At 39.9% G+C, this 19,709-nt stretch overlaps 1 protein-coding gene across 4 annotated transcripts in view; it reads left to right on the top strand.

Moving 5' to 3' along the window:
* The window catches only part of LOC139137710 (uncharacterized), a 107,180-nt gene that overhangs the window by 36,451 nt on the left and 51,020 nt on the right, over positions 1-19,709 (top strand). Inside the window, exon 1 of one of the 4 annotated variants that reach the window (XM_070705950.1) lies at positions 3,040-3,210. The exons of the other annotated variants lie outside the window; for them this stretch is intronic. Coding sequence (XP_070562051.1) covers positions 3,172-3,210 — 39 coding nt within the window. The 5' untranslated portion in view covers positions 3,040-3,171. Of the gene's footprint in view, positions 1-3,039; positions 3,211-19,709 lie in introns of those variants that run through there. 4 annotated transcript variants of the gene reach the window in all.

Raw genomic sequence — 19,709 nt, 5'->3', positions numbered from 1 at the left:
GAAGCAGATTTCTCAAGGAATGTGTGTTTTCAATTGACCTTTGTGAATTATCGTCATAACGTCTTTGATTGATTTTGCATTTGACATATTTTGGTCAACTGTTTAACACTACCATGATTGAAAGTGAAATACTGTTAGATTTTATAAGTACTGCTAGATTTTAGAGTACAAGTATTTTATGTAGTGTGTATTCTGTTAAGGTAGTTTGCGCCTTGCATGTGAAAGACTTACACTTTTGCTCAAATTTTCAAAATGAAGCTTTCAACCATTCTCTTACCAAATCAAGAATAAAATTCAAAGGTGACCATGCAAAGTTGTGGACAAGAGAAATACATTATTGTTGGAGGCGTCATTGGCCAGTGGCTAGAGCAGTGGACTCATGATCAAAGGATGGCGAGTTCGAGCCCCGGCATGGCTGTGGTGTTGTGTCCTTGAGCAAGGCACTTTATTCCTCATTGCTTCTCCCCACCCAGGAGTGATGGGTACCTGGTAGGACAGAGGTTGTTATGTGTGCGTTTAGCTCTGCTGCGCTTATTGGCTGCACATGTGAGCTGTTGTTTGCTCCCCAGGGAGTTGAGTGGTATCATATTAGGTCCAGTGACCAGGGGTAATAATAATTGTAAAGCGCCTTGATCACATGTACTTGTGGATATGTGCGCTGTATAAGAACCCAATATTATTATTATTATTATTATCCAACATTCAAAATGGCCGCTATCCCTGTATTAACTCTATGGGAAAAATAAATTTCCAATTTTCGAAAAACAAAGATTGTGGAAATGTTTCTCACTCTAAGAGCTGTAAAATGAGCCCCCACAAGTGGTAGATCAGAAAAGAATTGTAAAATTTGGGCGTGCAAACTTCTGTCACCGAGGCACATTCCAACTTAAATGCACTATACTTGTCACAGGTGTGTAGTGATATGTACAGTGCAAGCCAATTCAAACCACTATTTATCATTTATTTAAGGTAGAATGCACCTCTAAGACATATTTGGATTCTCAAATGATTACAATTCTTTTCTGAAGTTTTTTTTATAACAATTTATAACTGCTCTATCCCCCCCCCCAAAAAAAACCCCAAAAAACAAAACCTTTGATAGTTCTTTCAGAACAAATTGTTCGATAGCCAATACAAGAATCAAATATCAAATATTGACAACTGGGGAATTATGAAAAAACAACAGAGTGTTTCCAATTGTGTTACAATTGTGTCAGAACCATATGAGTAAACATCCAATAGATTAGAATTGACAAATGTTGACATTCTCAAACAGTTGTCAGATCAATTTAAATAAGCTGGTATTTGAGTTGTTACACTGTCCAAACCATGTGTGCATGTATCCAAATAGACAATATGTGTAGTATACGGAAGAATAGTTACAGTTTTGATCATTTCAACCACCGTCCCTCCTCCCATAGTGGTTCAACAAATTATCATACGTCAATGAATGTAGATATATGCAACAGTGACAGAGTTTCAACTTGTTGTGTTTATTTCATTTTTTGACCAGGAGTTGGGAACTCTATGTCCCCAAGGTCAAGGGCAACCAATTTTTATGCTTGGACTGATTGATTCATAAGGTGTAGGGGATTTCTCACGTTGGGACCATTTTCCACAATAAGAGAAGCTATACACTGTACCTTGCCTCAACATAATTCATTTTCTGTCAATCAGAATGTACTGGTGTACTTCAAACTAATGGATGGCTAATTTACCAACTATCTCACATGATTTTACAGTGAACTTCTCATTTTTGCATAAATATTCGTACTTTTGGATGTCAACATTTATGTTTTGAAAATGTTATAAACCATTTGTCAGGTTTTCCATGTCAGATATCAGTAACTGAAGCATTCTCTGTGTGTCAAACCAGTTTAAGAAAGATAAGTATCAGTTGTTTTATCAAACTTCAGACTTCTGTTCATAATAGTGAAAGTCCTTGGCAGACTGCTTGTCCTCTGTCTTCTCTGTGCGTGGTGTTACAGGTTGAGTTATTGGATAAAATGTTAATTCAGAGCCTGTACAGCTAAATGCTTAAATTATCAAATTAAAAATAAAATATGTGACAACAGGAAAATAAACATTGGAAAATGAATATCACTAGATATTGAAATATTCTTTAGCATTTTATAATCTTAGTTTATTCTGTGAAGCAGACACCTCCTTCACACTAACACATCATCATAGTTACCATAAAAATCTTACTGAACATCCCTTGGGAATTGTTGATTTGACTTCCTCAGCACAATAGAATGCTCTACTCCGTCCCTCAAAAATGGAATCTGCCATACTGATTCCACTATCTGTGATTGAATAACAGTTCTCAGGCATGTAGAAAATAGCCGGCAGCCAGCAAAAACAACCGGCTGTCAGCTAAAATTTGCCGGCTGTGAAAATTTAGATTTAGTAAAAAATCAGGAAATTTTGCACAAACTGTATAGGCACATACACTACTTGTAATGGCCTTTAGTTTTATTTTTACCACCTGTAATCAAAATTTTCTACATCCCTGGTTCTGTTCCGTCTACCCCTTACCTAATGGTACCTTCCATTTCACCTCACGAAAAGTGGTATCAACAATGGGGGCTCAACCCACAAAATCAGACATCCAGCCCCTCATACAAATTTACTGTGCTGCCCCTCCCATTAGAAAGTCATGGCCATTGAGGTAAAAATAAATTAAGATCAGCAATCCTTGTGTACAGTGAAAGTGTAATTACAAGACAAATAGGGCACTCAGCCAGGTAATTATGTTAATCACCAAACAGTAATAGATGCGGACAGCACCATCAATTTACAAAATGAAGGTTGTAATTTACCTGGAGGGAATATCAAACCGGTCATGTGATGGTCATGTGATGTCATCGTTGGAGTCTGTATTGTCACTGAAGCATATCACAGAACAATGGGACTAATTCACCGTGAAGATGTAACAATAGACATGAAATAGACAATTACACAATTCATGGAGATTACACCTCCAGATGACTAAGAATTCAAGTGAATGTTTTCCATTACGCAGTTTTATCTAATCAGTCTTAGCGACAGCTTTCATGCATTCAGACATGTCTTGCTGTCCTGCACAGAAACCACCTTTTTAATGATTTGTCGATTCTTTTTGTCAACAAATTTCAAAATTTGTCATCGTTGTAGACAAGCAGCTACAGAATGTCAGTGTTAATGCTGTATAAACCTTGCCAGTGTAAGGTATGTGTATTCACAGTTCCTCTGATCTTCCAATCACAAGAAAATTTTATGAAAAAATTAACCAATTCATGAAATGTTTCTGAGACCGAGTGCTGCTATCCAAAGTGCAAGACTTAGTGTAATTTCCATCAACAACGAAAAATCCATGTGTTTTTTTATTGAAATTGGATCAAGATTTTTTGATGTACCTTTACAGTTTAATCATTTGCATCAGGCATCAGAAACCATACTATTGATTATCCAGATGTATCGCTGTACAATAAAACATGGCAATATAATTTTATTGCCAATGTTACATAGTAGATAACCGTTACATCTAGATAGTATTGTCTTGTCAGTGTGTGTCAGCACATGCGTGACTTGTTTAATCGTAGAAAAGAAACAAGATTGATAAAACTATGGAAGATATTCAGTACTTTGTTATTGTGATTTTCAAGACATTGAAGATAAAGGTAAGATTTCAGTTTAATCAAACTGAAACAGACTTGTCACAGTTTATTGTGTTTTGATATCAATTCAAATGCCAGATATTTTGTCTGACAAATGAATTATTCATTTGGCAACAGTTTGTACAGTCTGATATCACATAGGGCATGGTTGTTATCTGTATTTATGGTTCAACACTACTAGACACTACATTTATGCTGTATAACAGCTGAGTATGCAATATCTGTACAGATGTATTTTTCCAGGGTGGAGCAAATGGAATATAATTGTCTTCTAGTTTCCACCCATGTGGAATGAAAGTTTGGTCAAAGCATGGAGATCAGACCCAACTTTGCACTGTGCCATAGTTTTCTTCAGTCACCGTTGGAATAGAATTGAAACTTGAAAAAAGAACTTTGCATACACTCAGTGTGACAGTTTTCGGACAGGGTGGTGAATTTCGCCCAAAGCCATTTCATGAATGACGAGCATTACGAAATCTTATTATCATACCTTTCGAAACTTTATTCTGTGTATCCTCAAACTGTTAACACGACGGAAGTGGTATTTAGAGGGTAAAAGTTGTCATATTTTTGACCCGATGTTGAGTGCGTAGTAATTGGATTGCTGTCGCAGTAATCGGACATCATATTTGGAATATGATTGTAGGGGCTAAATATTGATATTTTGAAACTTGAAACCCCCGATTTGCGATTTCGGTGTGTTTAGAAAACTGTATGTAAATATTTTGTGATAAATGAGTTACGTTTAATCCATGGACGATGCAACTATATTTAGACGTGTATGGCGCTTATATATCGGACATGGACTGTCTCTGTGTGTTGCTTTCGACACCTTGTATCATACTGTGTGGCTTAACTTCGCCAAGTTTGTAGCCCGAAACAGCTTCTACCGAAAAAAAAAAACTATCTAAAATGGGACAGCAGTGTCACCTGACTTACTATGCTGTCACATGACTTGTAAAACGCTATCAATACAGAGCGAAGTGAATACAACAACATGTCATTAAATGTCCGAAAACTGAGGTCGTCCGAAAACTGTCACACTGAGTGTACCCAGTTTGCAGCATGTGTAATATTCTAGCTAAACTATATACATCGATAGTGGTGGACTTAAATGATGATCATGACAATGTTCAACCACAGTGCTGGTCAAAGTACTTGTAGAGACATGATCAGTGGTCATTAACCCTTTTCCTGCCGAGCGCCCCTGTCCGTTATCCTGCCAAGTCGGTCAAAACCGGCCCCCTTTTCCGTGTCTACAGAAGATAGGCTCTCCTGCACGCTTTCCTGCCAGGCATTTGGCGGGAAAATACCGCATTTTCGGGGTACGATTACCGACCAAATACGTGTTAGACTTCAAAAATTTTTGCATGCCCGTATAGAGGGGCAACCGCTGATGCGGTTGTGTCCAGAAAATGACGAGGTCACGGGCGTTGTTTGCCCCGGGGGACGTGCACTTTTATGCCCTTTTCTAGCTTACTTTCGCGGAAGTAAAGCTCGTTCGCCGGCACGCACGGCCACACCGGGGAAACGTCACCTCTCTCGTGGGTTAGTAGAAGACCCAGGGGTTAGTGCTATGGGTGCGGGAGCACCCTCAAACCTGTCCTGTTTCCCCTGGGTTGTGTCACTTGGCCACGTACTTTGAACGACTTGGAAGAGTCGCACATTGCAGTCTGCTTTGACGTAGTGTCAACGACATAGTTCCGCCATTGAATTAAGGCGTGTACGTAGTTTGGCCAGTTCAGTGAACACTTAGCTCGTTAGTGTTACCGTTTCCTAACACGTTAGTTGTGCAGTTGTTACTAAGGTGCAGTTTTGTACCACCTTAGCTCTGGACAGTGCAACTGCTCTATGCACTAACCCCAACGACAGATGGTTGGTACAACGTCTACGTCGCACGAGCACAGCCTCCGTTGGGCTGTGCCCCTCCCACGTGATACAACGCACGTTCATCCATTACTATAGCGTCCTTACGGATCTGCCAAAACGAAAGTGGGGGTAAAAACAAAACAAACGAAAATATGCGATCCATAGATAGTATTTTATTCGGGAATAATTTACATTATGCCGAACAATAAATCTCGGAGTCTGTCTCGACGTCCGAGTGCATGGTCCGTGTTTCAAAATTACAATCGGGGTGGCAGATCCGTGTTTCAAAAATTATAATAGGGGGAATTGTACAAAATAATCCGTCTAAACAAAACAAAACAAAACGAAAATATGCGATCCATAGATAGTATTTTATTCGGGAATAATTTACATTATGCCGAATAATAAATCTCAGAGTCTGTCTCGACGTCCGAGTGCATGGTCCGTGTTTCAAAGATTACAATCGGGGGATTATACAAAATAATCCGTGTTTCAATTTACAATCAGCGGGATCGTAAAGCACAAACAAACGGCACAACCGTGCTCAAAATGTGATCATGGTCCGTGTTCAGAATACAGTCAAGCCACTGTTAGGCGAAGCTGTCCCCTGTCCGTTATTTACGTCGGGTTCTCTTGCTGATGGGTGTCGTCGGGGCTGTGTGAGTAGAGGTCTGCACGCCAATGCTCCTCTTACCTCGTAGCATCATGCGATGATGAAAAGCCGCAAAACACTCGCCCTCGTGAAGATGAACCCCGCACAGACTACATCCTTTGGACGTCTCAGACAGTCGTCCGCTCGCAGTGGTCTTACCCTCTCTGCTACATACTTTACAGCATTTCTGTCGCCCCTCCAAACGGCTGACAACGTGCATCGGCTGATTTTGTGGATTGATGTATGAGGCAAGAGAAACAGTGGCCTCGACCTCTCTCACACTGGGCTGCGATCGCCCACAATAACCGCCAATGAGTTGTTTCCCGACACGCAGATGAAACATCTTATGGGTCAGCTTACTATCAGGGTGTACATGCTTGAAGCATATATATGCATTTACCAGGGCAACATCAATCAGGTAACATGCCAGATATGTCCACCATCTGTGGTTCTTGCGCCCAGTGTGAAAGTACTTGCGCTTCTGGTTGGCTCGTCGACGCCTCCCATGTACCGGCGATAATTATACAGCGACAGAGGCACTTGTCGCCGCTCGTCTCCCTCCCCCACTGGCACGCACTCCAAGGGTGGATAGACCGTATTCAAGATCAGCACCTGAGCGTTACTATCCTGATAAGCAGTGATGTTAAGACGAGAGTCCGTTCTGGTCGTGGCTTTCATATCCCCAACAGACAGAGGAAGGCGCTTCCTCTTACCCGGCGGAATTAATTGAGGGGGCATGGTGCGACGATTACGGCGGTTGAAACTCCCGACCATGTAGATCCCGGTCTCCATCAGCTCTCTAGCAGTAACGACCGTGCTAAACAGGCTATCACAGAATAGGCTGTGATTATATCCACAGAATGGCTGGACCAGCTCCATCGTAATTCTTTTCACCACACACCTCGCTCCTGCCGTCTCCCATCAGTCGATCCCGATATTTCACACCTAGGTACGGTGCAAAGTTAGCTATGTATGCAGTGGTGGAGTCGCACAGCTGCCATATCTTGAAACCGTCTCGATCAGGCTTATGCGGTAATCTCTGCTTAAATTTAGAACGGCCCTTAAATCGCACCATGCCCTCGTCGATGGAGATCTCTCTACCCATTTATAATTATTTACGCACCGGTCAACTATGGGCTCCATCCATGGATTGATTTTATACAGGGGATCCTCCTGACACCGACGTCGGCGGCGTGCCTCATCAGGATCACGACGTGGATCGTTCTCTGGGTCTGCCAGATGAAAGTATCGCATAAGCTGCTGAAAGCGACTGCGGGTAATCACAGTAGAAATACCCTGGTTTCTCAGAAAGGGATCGCTAGACCAATAATCCTCCACTGATGATTTACGGTCGATACCCATACAGACTAAGACGCCAATGAACGCCTGCACCTCTCGGTAGTCAGCGTTACGCCAGTATTTATCTATTTTCCTAGCGATATGTCGCTGGTGGAATTTGGCGTATTTATTAGTCTCGTCCTTGGCCAATCTGATCAGTGTAGCTGGAATAAACTTAAAAAAGTAATCGAGCTCACGGGCGTGGCTGGGCAAGGTGAAAGTCGGTCCTCTCTCATGGTCAAAATCGGTCTCTTCAAATATATTAGCATCGGTAGTCTCCGACATACGCCAGACAGGAGGTGTGTCGTCCTCCGCCAACACAGCAGCAGCGTCATCATCGTCGTCAGAGCTTGCCTCACCTACGTACTGCCTGTCATAAAAGTCATCGTCCTCTGCCTCTGCCGCATCCTCGTCAACCTCCGAGTCGGACTCAGCGGTGATATCACCGTCGTCTGGGCGTCTGGGCCTGAACTCGCCCGTAGCGGCATCAAGGATCATATCTGGCTCAAAATCAGGTGGGCTATCCTGATAACGAACCCTCCGCACTATCTTTTTCGGCGGGGACATCGCAGCACACGAAACTATGGCAGGAGCGGGCTCGGCAGCCTCTGCTGATGACGAGGACTCAAGCTCTTTCGCACTGGGCACAGGAACCTCTCCTGACGCAGGATGAGGGCTCATAGTAGACACAGGTGGTGTCTCTCCCGGAGCAGCCGGGGGAGAACCAATGGCATCAGCCGTCTCATTACTCACTGTCTCACTAGCAGCAGCAGACGTAGTCTGTGCAGGTGAAGTATCTCCCACAAGAGCAGATGTAGTCTCTGCAGGTGAAGTAGTCTCTCCGGAGCAGCCGGGTGAGAACCACTGGCAACGGTGACCCGTCATCATCTCCTCATCGGCAGAACGATCGGTCTTACGTTTACGCTTACCACTGGGTTTTTCAGCCGGAGATGGCTTCGCCTTACGGGAGCGTTTCTTGCCCGACTTCTTAGAACGTTTACTAGGGACATCACAACGATCGCTACCACTACCGCCCGGAGACTCTGCATCTTTGAGCTTCAGTCGTCTGCTCGCCTTCAGAAAACTTTTGCGGTCCGTCAAGCTCATGTCTGGAACAGTGTCGACAGACTAGCAGGTCCCTCCCTTTTAAAGCCACAGGGAAACAAAGCCCTGGACATGATTGGACGCAGGGGTGTTAATATATGCATCCACCTGTTATTATAATGGACCTACGGCAATCAGTCCACCAACCGGCGCTGACATTCCTACCCGTCATGTAAATTGCCTGTCCGCACCATTTGATATGCTAATAATACTCATTTGCGATGCAAATCAATCGAGCACTTAGCATAACATAGTCAATGTCATTAGCATCTCAACTTGACATTCCGTCCAGCTGGGTACGTGGCATGCGCACCTGCCACCCAAGGACGTTGCCCCAAGCCCATGTTTAGTACGGGTGGGAAACCCGTATCTTTAACCTCATGTCCCTTCTAAGTACGCCTGCGCAGGGCGTATTGTCATCCAAGTCGGTGACAAGCCAACCCGACAGATTGCCCATTAAGCAGTAATGGACTGGCCGTCTCGTTCTTGTACGCAACGAACAGTGCTTCAGCGGCTTGTTAGGTCATAACCGTCGCCTGCCGAGCGGCTTACCCAACTAAGGCGGTCAAAGATGAAGGATGCCAAAATTGTCAACGGCTGTCTCGGCCTCGTCCGTTGGGCAAAAACATGGCTCCTTCAAATAACGTGGCCAGCACGTCTACGTCATCAGCGGTGATGACGACCCGTCATTGACGCCCGAGTGCGTAAAACTCGGAATATACCGACAGGTACCTCTACCTGAGTCGGTCATACTACGGTATAAACCAAACACAGGTCTGCCAACTCCCGTTAGACTCGGCCGTTAGCCGAACTTCACAGGGACAACATAGGCGTAACAAGTCGGTGAACAACGGTTCACGCACCTAACCGCAGCCGCCAAGTCGGTGAACAATGGTATCAAATTTTGAGGCCATGTTCCTGAAGGCAAGGCTGAGGCGGTGTGTTTCGTTGCACGGCTTGAACGTCTAGAGCCAAGTGCAGCCGACAACGTCCGACATCTGAGTGGGTAGTCTTTTCGAGAAGGTAACAAGTCGGTTAAAAGCGGTGGTTACCCTTCACAAATGTCGCTCAAGTCCGTTCGGATCAGTTCCATGTCAGGGACTAATCAAGCCGAGTCCGTCAAATCCGTCCGCACTTCCCGTCAATCAGGACCAAGTCCGTGATTTTCGTCTCGCACCATTGGCAAAAAATTGCACCACCAGCTGAGGCGGTCTTAGGCGGTTGCCTTACAGATTAGCGTTGCCGAGACGGTCAATTTCGGCCGCAATCTATGTAGTGCCTCAGAGCCAAGTTAACCCAAACTCCGCTAGAATACGTCAACGTGCTAACCTGCCAAGTACGCTACTCGTCCCCCAAAAAAAAACCAGTCCCCCACCGGGGTGGGGGACTGGCTGGGTAGCTTCCGCACCTTTCCTGTCCTTGGACTCTCTGTGAACCCATTTCGAGAGCAAACGCCGTTCCTCGCCCAAAACCTGTCCTCGAACGACCCCTAGCGCGAGCAAGGGTTTGCTACACGTAGTTCCGTCGACTAGGCAGGAAAGGGGGTACCAAAAAGTAGCCCGATTTCCACCGCCTTGGCAGGATAACGGCCGTGGCTGCTCAGATTCTAGCTACACCGAATTTCAAGCGGATTTTCACCGACTTGGCAGGAAAAGGGTTAATGAGTTGTGACTGTTCCAATGCTATTGTCATGCTTTGTATTTTGTTGGAAAAGGAAATGGCTTTCAGACTTGACTGTTGATGAATCAAACACTATTCAGTTCTTGGTGTTATTGTCAGACCACCATCAGATCAAATCCTAAAACACTATGTATGCTGTTATGAGAGAGTTTGCAAACTAAATTTGCATTTATTACATGCCTACGTCAATAGAGTATATTATCTAAATTATCCAAGGGTGCATCTGCAGAAGTTACCAGAGAACACAGAGATCGTGGTTTTATCAACTATAACCACTGATTTAGCCTGTCAAGAGGAGAGAAGATTACAACTTTAGCCACAGAAAATGTTTAAAATTTGTTTCTGTAACTAAAGTACATTTATTAAGATATTCACTGAATGAAGCTTGTCTTTCAAAGATAAAAATCTCAATTCATACCAAATGTTATTACTACAAGGAACATTATTTGAACAGTTACTGGTAGGTATATGGTTTACAATATGATATCGTGTAAATCAAGGAGCTGAATCCATTTGGGAGTACCTGTGCAAAATATGACCAAATTTTTAATGAGAAAATACATATAGTATTTTTGCCACTTTGAATTTTGTGTTTTGAATTTTGTCATTTAGTGAACAGGTATTGTAAAGTAGAAAATTTTAGATTGTAATAATATGGCATATGCATTTTCCAAGGTGTTTAAGCAAATTTAGTCTGCTCATAGTGAGCTTGTACCCGGTATTTTTATGCATCTCTTGTCAGTGCTGAGGCTGTACACACATTGGACTGAGGTACAAGGGAATCAGTTTGATAAACTATTTCAAGCTTGTCATTTCGGTATTTTAGGATTCAGACAAAATATATACTGCATCAATTTTTTTCTGACATATCCAAATGTACATTTGAAACATTGTTAATCCAAGATTATTGATAAATATTGACCTTGCTTATGACAAAGATTATCTTTAATATGTAGGAAGTCAAGCAAAACAAAGTAGATGATTATGCAACTGTTGCCATGACTACCATTTTGGTCATTATTTTGAGTGAAGTCTAATCATAAGAGTAGAAACTCAATTTTTCTTCTAGAGAAAGTGTGACCTGCTTTTGTGAATGGCTGGTGTTCATATTGAAGTGAGTACTATATACCTCATTTAACCCTTCGAGTTCTGTAAATTTTCCCGCCAAAATTTTAGTGCAAAATTTTACCAATTTTTATGAATTTTTTTGTAATTTTGGACGAAAAGGATGTTACTATTCATCAACAACAGTTTTTGATCAAAATTTTGGAAGAAATCTGAAAAAATTATCAGGGTTAAAATTTATAAAGGCGGCAATAATTGAAATTGGCGCTCAAAGGGTTAATGCATGTACCATACAATTGACAAAATATCTGCTATGGTAAGTGTTCCTGTTCTATAAATAATGCATATTGCCTTTATACTGATCTGAGATCTAAAAACAGGCATTGCCTTTTGATGGACTGAATCAATGAAAACCTCAAAAAAATCTCTACAGCATTCAACAAGTATACTACCAGTAGTTTCATGTTGAATAATCACTTTGTTGTTTTAAACAAAATGAAAGAAGCTTAACAATATTTTTATTGATTGATGACATCAGTTCTTAAGTCGTACTGGAAAAGATAAGATTTATTAAACAGTGTTTTATCATTTTCACATGAAATTAGCGTATGTGTCAGGGCTTAAATTGCCATATTTGCAAATCCTTAAAATTTGTTACCGACAATTTATCAGTTCATTTTGGCTGATTATATTTTGCAATTAGATGAATCTCATGAACGAGGAGGAACATAAATAATTACTCAATATTTGCATAATTTATTAGAGTTTTCAGCAATGATGTGAAGACATTACTGCGGGGAAATTCAAAACTTTCTCACCGTATTTTGTCAGATATAACATTTGAATGTAGAAATTGTGTAGTTTAGTGTGTGCTATCCAATTAATGCACTAGATTAGTCATAGTGAGAAAGTTAAAATGAAATTAAAATCCAGGTAAATACAGCACTGCATATAGTATTATCTTGCATGGTTTTATACATGTAATCTAGGTGGCCAAACAGACACATACATTTCAATTTTTTATTATCTCCTGTCAATATTACTTCAAAAGGGAAATTAATCTTACCAAACCAGTCATACAGTACCCTTAGGATTGATAAATGTTGATGTACGCCATGGCTTCAGGGCTTGTACCTTCATTGATTAACTTTTATGCAACACGCTACCTTTATTATTAAAAGACTTCAATCAGGTACAACATACAATATGCAAATAAGTTTGCACAAAACTATTGTGAAGCAGTGTTACAAAGCCCATGAAATTGTAGTATATTCCATCCATATATAACCTTTTTCTCTCAAGTCAATTTTTAATTAGAATCAGTGTTTTGTTATTACAGTGTTTTGTTATTACTGTGTGATAAGTTATAGAAAGTGGATACTTTAATTTCCTACAGCGATGAAAAGGTGAGATTTGGTGGGAAAGGAAATGTAGATTACTCGCACACGAAGCGTCTTTATCAGACGAGATGAATTGATATCAGTCTTGGCTTGGAGAATATCTCAGCCACTGCGAGGGGATCATAGCAACACACATTGGCATCAATCCAAGATTGTAGTTTAGTGTCATCAACAAGCATTTAGATTCTATTGTGGGCTTTAAACAATGAGAAGAGAATATACCACCCTGAAATTGTCTTGCCCCACTGAGTTGTTCAAAAACAAAATCTATGTTTTGAAATGTTTGAATGATATGAGCTAATTGAACCTAAGTACCGATATCTGTACTATTGTATGATAGATGATGGGATATAGTGCCATAATTGAAGAGTTTTCTCAAAAGGGACAAATAAACGTAATTATATTATAGCTTTGTAAATACCAGTGAATTTAGTGACATTATATGCCAAGATTATTACTGATAATGTATCAAATTATCCAGTATTGTGGCCTCAGATGTTTTCTACATCTACAAATTCACTGGCATTGCCAAAACTAAAATAATAGAAACTTTACACTCCATAATGCATTAGGCAAAGCCTTGTACATTATGGAGTGCAAAGTTTGCTTTCCTCCATTATGGGCCGGGAGGGGATACATCGCTTAAATTAATTTCACAACAGATGTTCATCTGTTTTCTTCAACTTTTTCCTGATAATGGATCAGTACTGTACTGTACCACAGTAGGTGGAGGGACTGGGTTGCACCACAGTAGGTGGAGGAACAGTGTTGTACCACAGTAGGTGGAGGAACAGTGTTGTACCACAGTAGGTGGAGGAACAGTGTTGTACCACAGTGTGGAGGAACAGTGTTGTACCACAGTGTGGAGGGACAGTGTTGTACCACAGTGTGGAGGAACAGTGTTGTACCACAGTGTGGAGGAACAGTGTTGTACCACAGTGTGGAGGGACAGTGTTGTACCACAGTGTGGAGGGACTGGGTTGCACCACAGTGTGGAGGGACTGGGTTGTACCACAGTAGGTGGAGGAACAGTGTTGTACCACAGTGTGGAGGGACTGGGTTGCACCACAGTGTGGAGGGACTGGGTTGCACAACAGTGTGGAGGGACTGGGTTGCACCACAGTGTGGAGGGACTGTGTTGTACCACAGTGTGGAGGGACTGTGTTGTACCACAGTGTGGAGGGACTGTGTTGTACCACAGTGTGGAGGGACAGTGTTGTACCACAGTGTGGAGGGACTGTGTTGTACCACAGTGTGGAGGGACTGTGTTGTACCACAGTGTGGAGGGACTGTGTTGTACCACAGTGTGGAGGGACTGTGTTGTACCACAGTGTGGAGGGACTGTGTTGTACCACAGTGTGGAGGGACTGTGTTGTACCACAGTGTGTGGAGGAACAGTGTTGTACCACAGTGTGGAGGGACTGTGTTGTACCACAGTGTGTGGAGGAACAGTGTTGTACCACAGTGGGTGGAGGGACTGTGTTGTACCTTAAAATTATCAGTTTCTGCTGCTGTTATTTCATCTCACAAAAAAGTTTTATAAATGTGTTCATATTGAGTATGCTGATAAATATGGTTGTAATGTGGTGAAGTTGTGACTTTGTACCAAGGCTGCACTTACACATCCTTTCGAATTTCACTCTTTCTACACTATGGTTTGACCAAAGCGATTGTTGTCAATGGTGACTGTGGACCTGTTCACAAGGGAATGGGTGAACAGGTTAGTAAATTTGTGACAGCATAGTGCACTAGGCAGACTTTTTCAGAAATTTCTACCAAACGCCCTTGTTGTTACAGCAGCCCCTGTATTACATTCATATTATTCAAAAGCAGTTCTCCAACAATGGCCATTTGAAAAAGTTGAAAGAAAGAAAAAGGCAAGCCGCGTAATGGAAGTACTGTTCCACTTCAAAGCAGCAGATAATAATTAGATAATAATTTTTATTGATAATAAAAATTCTTTCATAGTATTACAAACTCAGATTATGCCCATTTTGGTTCTTACAGCTATATACCACATATTGTGGGATGTATTGAGGACAGGTATGGACTTGTTGTACCAGTGGCATTTTTGTACTGTTCATGTGTTGTATATCTTTTTAGTTTATTGTGCATTTCAGTTCAGAATTCCCAAACAGTTTACAATAGAAGAGATACTTGGTATTTAGGTATTTAGATGCACATTGTGTAGACATCACTTTTATTGCTTCTCACAAAGTAATCCAATCTGTTCATCCTTGCCCCTAACCCACCCCAAGACAGCTATAGTACACAATGGTGTCGGCAGAAGACAGTTAGAAGCAATACCACTATTCCTCAGTATTCATATACTCATTATCTGTATGTTTCTGAAAAAAATTGTTTGTACAAGGAAAACGAAAATTAGACAACATATATTGAATGACAGTGTTTTGTTCGTATGATGTAGGACTCTCTTGTTTGGTTCATGTTCTTGTTGTCTTGACAACAGTGGAATGTACGGTAGTTATAAAGGTTAGCTATAAGTATTTGTATAAGTGGACAGTAACTGAGTAACCCGTTTCAATTCAGTAGTTTTATATTTTGTTCACACTCCTCTTCAAATATGTGAATGCAGGCATATAATTCTGTTGTTCAGTCTGTGTCTTGTCGAACACTTTACCACAGTGTTTTTTCGTAAGTGTTTTACTTCCAGATTTCACAATATGTGCCTTCTAAAGTATGCTAGATCTTGCACTTGTACAGTCTTGAAATGACCTAAATCCTTCTCTCATTGTGTCTAACTCTATGTGAGCAATGAATATCACGCGAATTCTGGTCAATGCTAATTTTACGTTCTGTACCTTGACAACAAAGTAAAGATGTTGATCAGCCAGTGTATACTATACTCTAAGTCCAATCAGGTGAGAGTTTTGCATAATGATTTGTGACACACACAGTAATATGTGTCTTTGTATGTGTTTGTGGTTATTGCCGCAGAACTACCCCATACATTGATTAATAGGATGTGTCAATTGGTAAACTGTGTGTGGTTACATGACTGGGTACCGTAGACAGTTTGATCTCTGTGCAGTGTATCTGTCATTGAATAGCATTCAACTACCACTTGTACTGATAAACTACATGGCATCTTCAAATAGTGCTTGACAACTCTAATACTTGAATACTACCAACACTGGCAAACTTTCATTGACTCTTCCGCACATAGCAGAACTGTGCATTTTATCTTTTGTCACATTAACCCTTCGAGTGCCAAAGTCGATTTTTGTGTCCTTTATACAATATAACGTCAACAATTTCTTTCATGTGTAGGCAATTTTTTTCTGATTTTTCCAAAAAGTTTGGTCAAAAAGTGTAGCCCATGAAAATTTATGTCCATTTAGTCCAAAATCATGGAAAAAATTACAGAAAAATTTGTAAAAGTTGGTAAAATGTTCCCCTAATATTACAGTGTTGAAAGGGTTAAAATGGAAATGATCATATACTAGGAGCATTGATCATAAAAACTGACAAATTATAATGACCTAATTCAGTAAGGAGAGGCTCAGACCTTAATTTGTTTTCAGTGAATTATTATAAATCACAATAAAGATAATACCAAATATTATGAAATTGATTTTATGATAAGTATCTCATTCAGAGGAAGAAGGGGGTTCAACAATGAAATGAAGGAGTTACATTTTGCAGGTTTAGTTTTTTATGACAGGCAGTTGAGTAATATTTCATTTTGAAGTCAGTTACCATACTGCCAGCATGTGTTACTTGACTCTATGCTTTTTTCAGAACCAGTTTATATTCAATAAAAATATTATAATAATTTTGATAATAAAACCACTTCAATGCCAATTCTGTTCCGTAAATTCCTCAGTCTGAAGTACTTTCCATATAAATCGCTAAATATGAAGGAAAAATTGTCCCTTTTTTTTACTTCAAAATATTGAAAGTTTTTTCACAAATAGAGATTATCAAAGTGTGCCAAACTAAGGGTATGTAGCCTTTCCTTTGTCTTATTTGCAACAGTTGAAGCAGTTCTACTATTAGAGTCATGTCCATTGAGATCTTTAGATGTCTTATACTACTGAGACATCGTATGTGTTTCTACAAACACTGTGCCAAAGAAATCAGGCAGTTGATATGTTCAATTTTTTTACATGAGCTGTTTGATGTTTTATAAATATTACCATAAATATTGACAGTTTAGATATTCAAGTACATAGAGCAGATCATAAAGCAATTTATTTATTATTACAGTAACACATTACAGTACCCTTGAAACATTAACAGACAAACTTGAAGTTTCCTTGAAGTTTACAATGTTCTGTTTTAAGTCAATATTAGGGTTACAATGTTTTTAGTCAACAAGTTTGCAAGTTCAATATAAAGCATCCAATATCTTGAGTCAACATTCACCACTATTTACCAAAGGAAAAACTTTGAAGTCAGTATCAGAATCTATGTGTCACCGTTTCCAAATATAACGTGAAAGATAAACTTTACTTGTCATGTTTTAAAAATAGTCAGCCTAGGATGAACTGTCCTTTGGGAATTTAACAATTACATTTAAAATGTTCCAAGCATATCAAAAATTTTTTGACTTATTGTTAATCAGATAGTGTAAATATTAGCTTTTCAACATATATAATAGTTTTGTTACCAAGGAAATGAATAGTCTTGTGAAATTAACGGCATCCAGCATCTGTCCTTAGTTCTATTCAGCCTCAATGAATGTTTCTACAATATGTTAGTAATATACTTCACAGCGTGAATCACAGTGCCTTAGTATTTAAGATTAGTTGTGCTGACCCAGAGTACAACATTCTCATAAAACAGAACAGCTGTGAAGGCAAGGGAGATCTGTATTGAAAAGAAGTCGTGGTATACAAAGACTCGCTGTGTGAAAGTTGTACAGTATTCTCCATAAGTAGTCAAGTCAATATTAAAAAAAACATGGCTTACACAATAACAACAAGAGAAAATTCAGTTAAATCTGATTAGAATTTGGAAAAGTGTGTTTGTTCATGATTTTGAAACAGCGTAGATGATAATGTTAGAATCATCCCTCCATGGTATGTCAACAGAACATGCCCTAGAGCAACAGATATTCTACATTCCATTGTGTAGTAGACATCACCCACACTGATGGTGGGAACCAGTGGCGCGGTGCCCAAGCATGTCTGTTGACTGTCAGATTTGCTGTGTACGTTAAAACTTGGTAGGTCAAAAGTTCCTCATCTAGAAATGTTAAGCTGTAATTCTTGAAAAAGGACAACACTGCATTGTACAAGTAATTATCAGCTACGAAGTAATCATGCAACCATCCTTGTTCAGCTTATGGTAAGTGAAGGCTTTAGTTTATGAAAACTGATTGACAATGTATTCTGCCTGTCTTGAAGATAGTTCCTGTTAATTCAATTTGCTGTTTATAAAGCTCAGTGATGTCCAGATAGTGTCTGAAAGGGTACCATGCATGTACATTGTGGTATGTTATGGTTCAATTGATACAATGTAGCATATATTGTGATCTGATTGATACAATGTAGCATGTATAGTGCATCAATTGATACAATGTAGCATATATTGTAAATCAATTGATAAAATTAATCATACACTGTAGTCTGATTGCTACAATATAATATATTGTGGTTCAATGTATAAAATGTAGCCTACATTGTGGTCATCCATGCAATGTAGCATACATAATGGTCTGATCGATACAAAAATAATCACAATCACTCCCATCTGGACTGAATCCAATAATACTGAGTCAAAGTTTGTTTAACACATTGCCAATTATTACAAATATAGACACAAAATAGCACAGAAACAGCAAAGTACTGGTACACACAACAAAGTCAAATCTGTGAAAGAAAGATATATTCTAGTTCTATTGATACAATGTAGCATAAATTGAGCTATGATTGATACAATGTAGGAAGGTTGTGGTTTGACTTTGGTATGAGACTTAATTTATGCCAAAGTATAGAGGATGTAAATTTGAAAACAGATTGGCTACGAGTTTATGAAATCAAGGCCTGAAATTTTTGTTGTGTTCACTTATTATAGTCCAAGTTGATAGCAATTACTGTTTACTTTTTTCATCTAAGCATTTCCCCTTCCTTTTTGTTGTTTCATTCCGTTCTGAGGAATTTTCGATAAGATCTATTTCATTGTTTCTAGAAGTATTCAACATGTCTGGACTGGGTTTCTTAAGTTACTTGCAACAGTGTTCATGTTTATCCTTGTCTTTCGTAGAGAGGGAAAAATGCAAGTTACCATGGTGATGTGATCTTTAAATAGATTCCATAGTACATGTTGATATGGACTTACTTCTGATTAGTTAATTGGAAGTAACGTTTTCAGATTTGTCATAAAGTTGTGGATGGTTGGCCATTATCTTTCATCATTTTTCTACAGTATGTATTTCTGCCAGAGTGTAACTAAATGTGATAACCTCTGACCTTTGCTCTGACCCTTGACCTGATCCCTACTGAGTGGATTAACTGGCAAAGTGTGAAACACTGGGTTCATTTATTCCACGTGATTATTTGTCAATGTGTGCAAACAAAAGTGTAAACAAAGAATCAGTTGTTCCTAATGTGTGAACTGACTTCACCTCAAGTAAAAAAAGTCGAACAAAGATACAATGATTAAAGCATGGCCGTAAAAATCTGTTTTACCTCCATAAATCTGGAATATGTGACTTTGTCCGTTATTTCACAGCACTTTGAATATTAAACCACAATTTGAATATTTAAGCACAGGGACTGTGATTTAAGTAACAGAGTATGCCCTTTGCCCTGAGAATGACCACACATTTGTTTTCACTCACACGCCTATCACCTCAAGTTTTCTAAATTGCTAAAACTTTTCTCAGTGATGTCACCATCATTAGGTCCCCTGGGAAATACAATTATGTATACTGCATAGGGTATTGTGTTTACATCTATATTAGTTGCTGTACTA

Source organism: Ptychodera flava, chromosome 7 (genome assembly GCF_041260155.1).
Source record: "Ptychodera flava strain L36383 chromosome 7, AS_Pfla_20210202, whole genome shotgun sequence".
Taxonomy (NCBI): domain Eukaryota; kingdom Metazoa; phylum Hemichordata; class Enteropneusta; family Ptychoderidae; genus Ptychodera; species Ptychodera flava.
The sequence above is the reverse complement of the archived record's forward strand: the minus strand, read 5'-3'. Positions and strand labels throughout refer to the sequence as shown.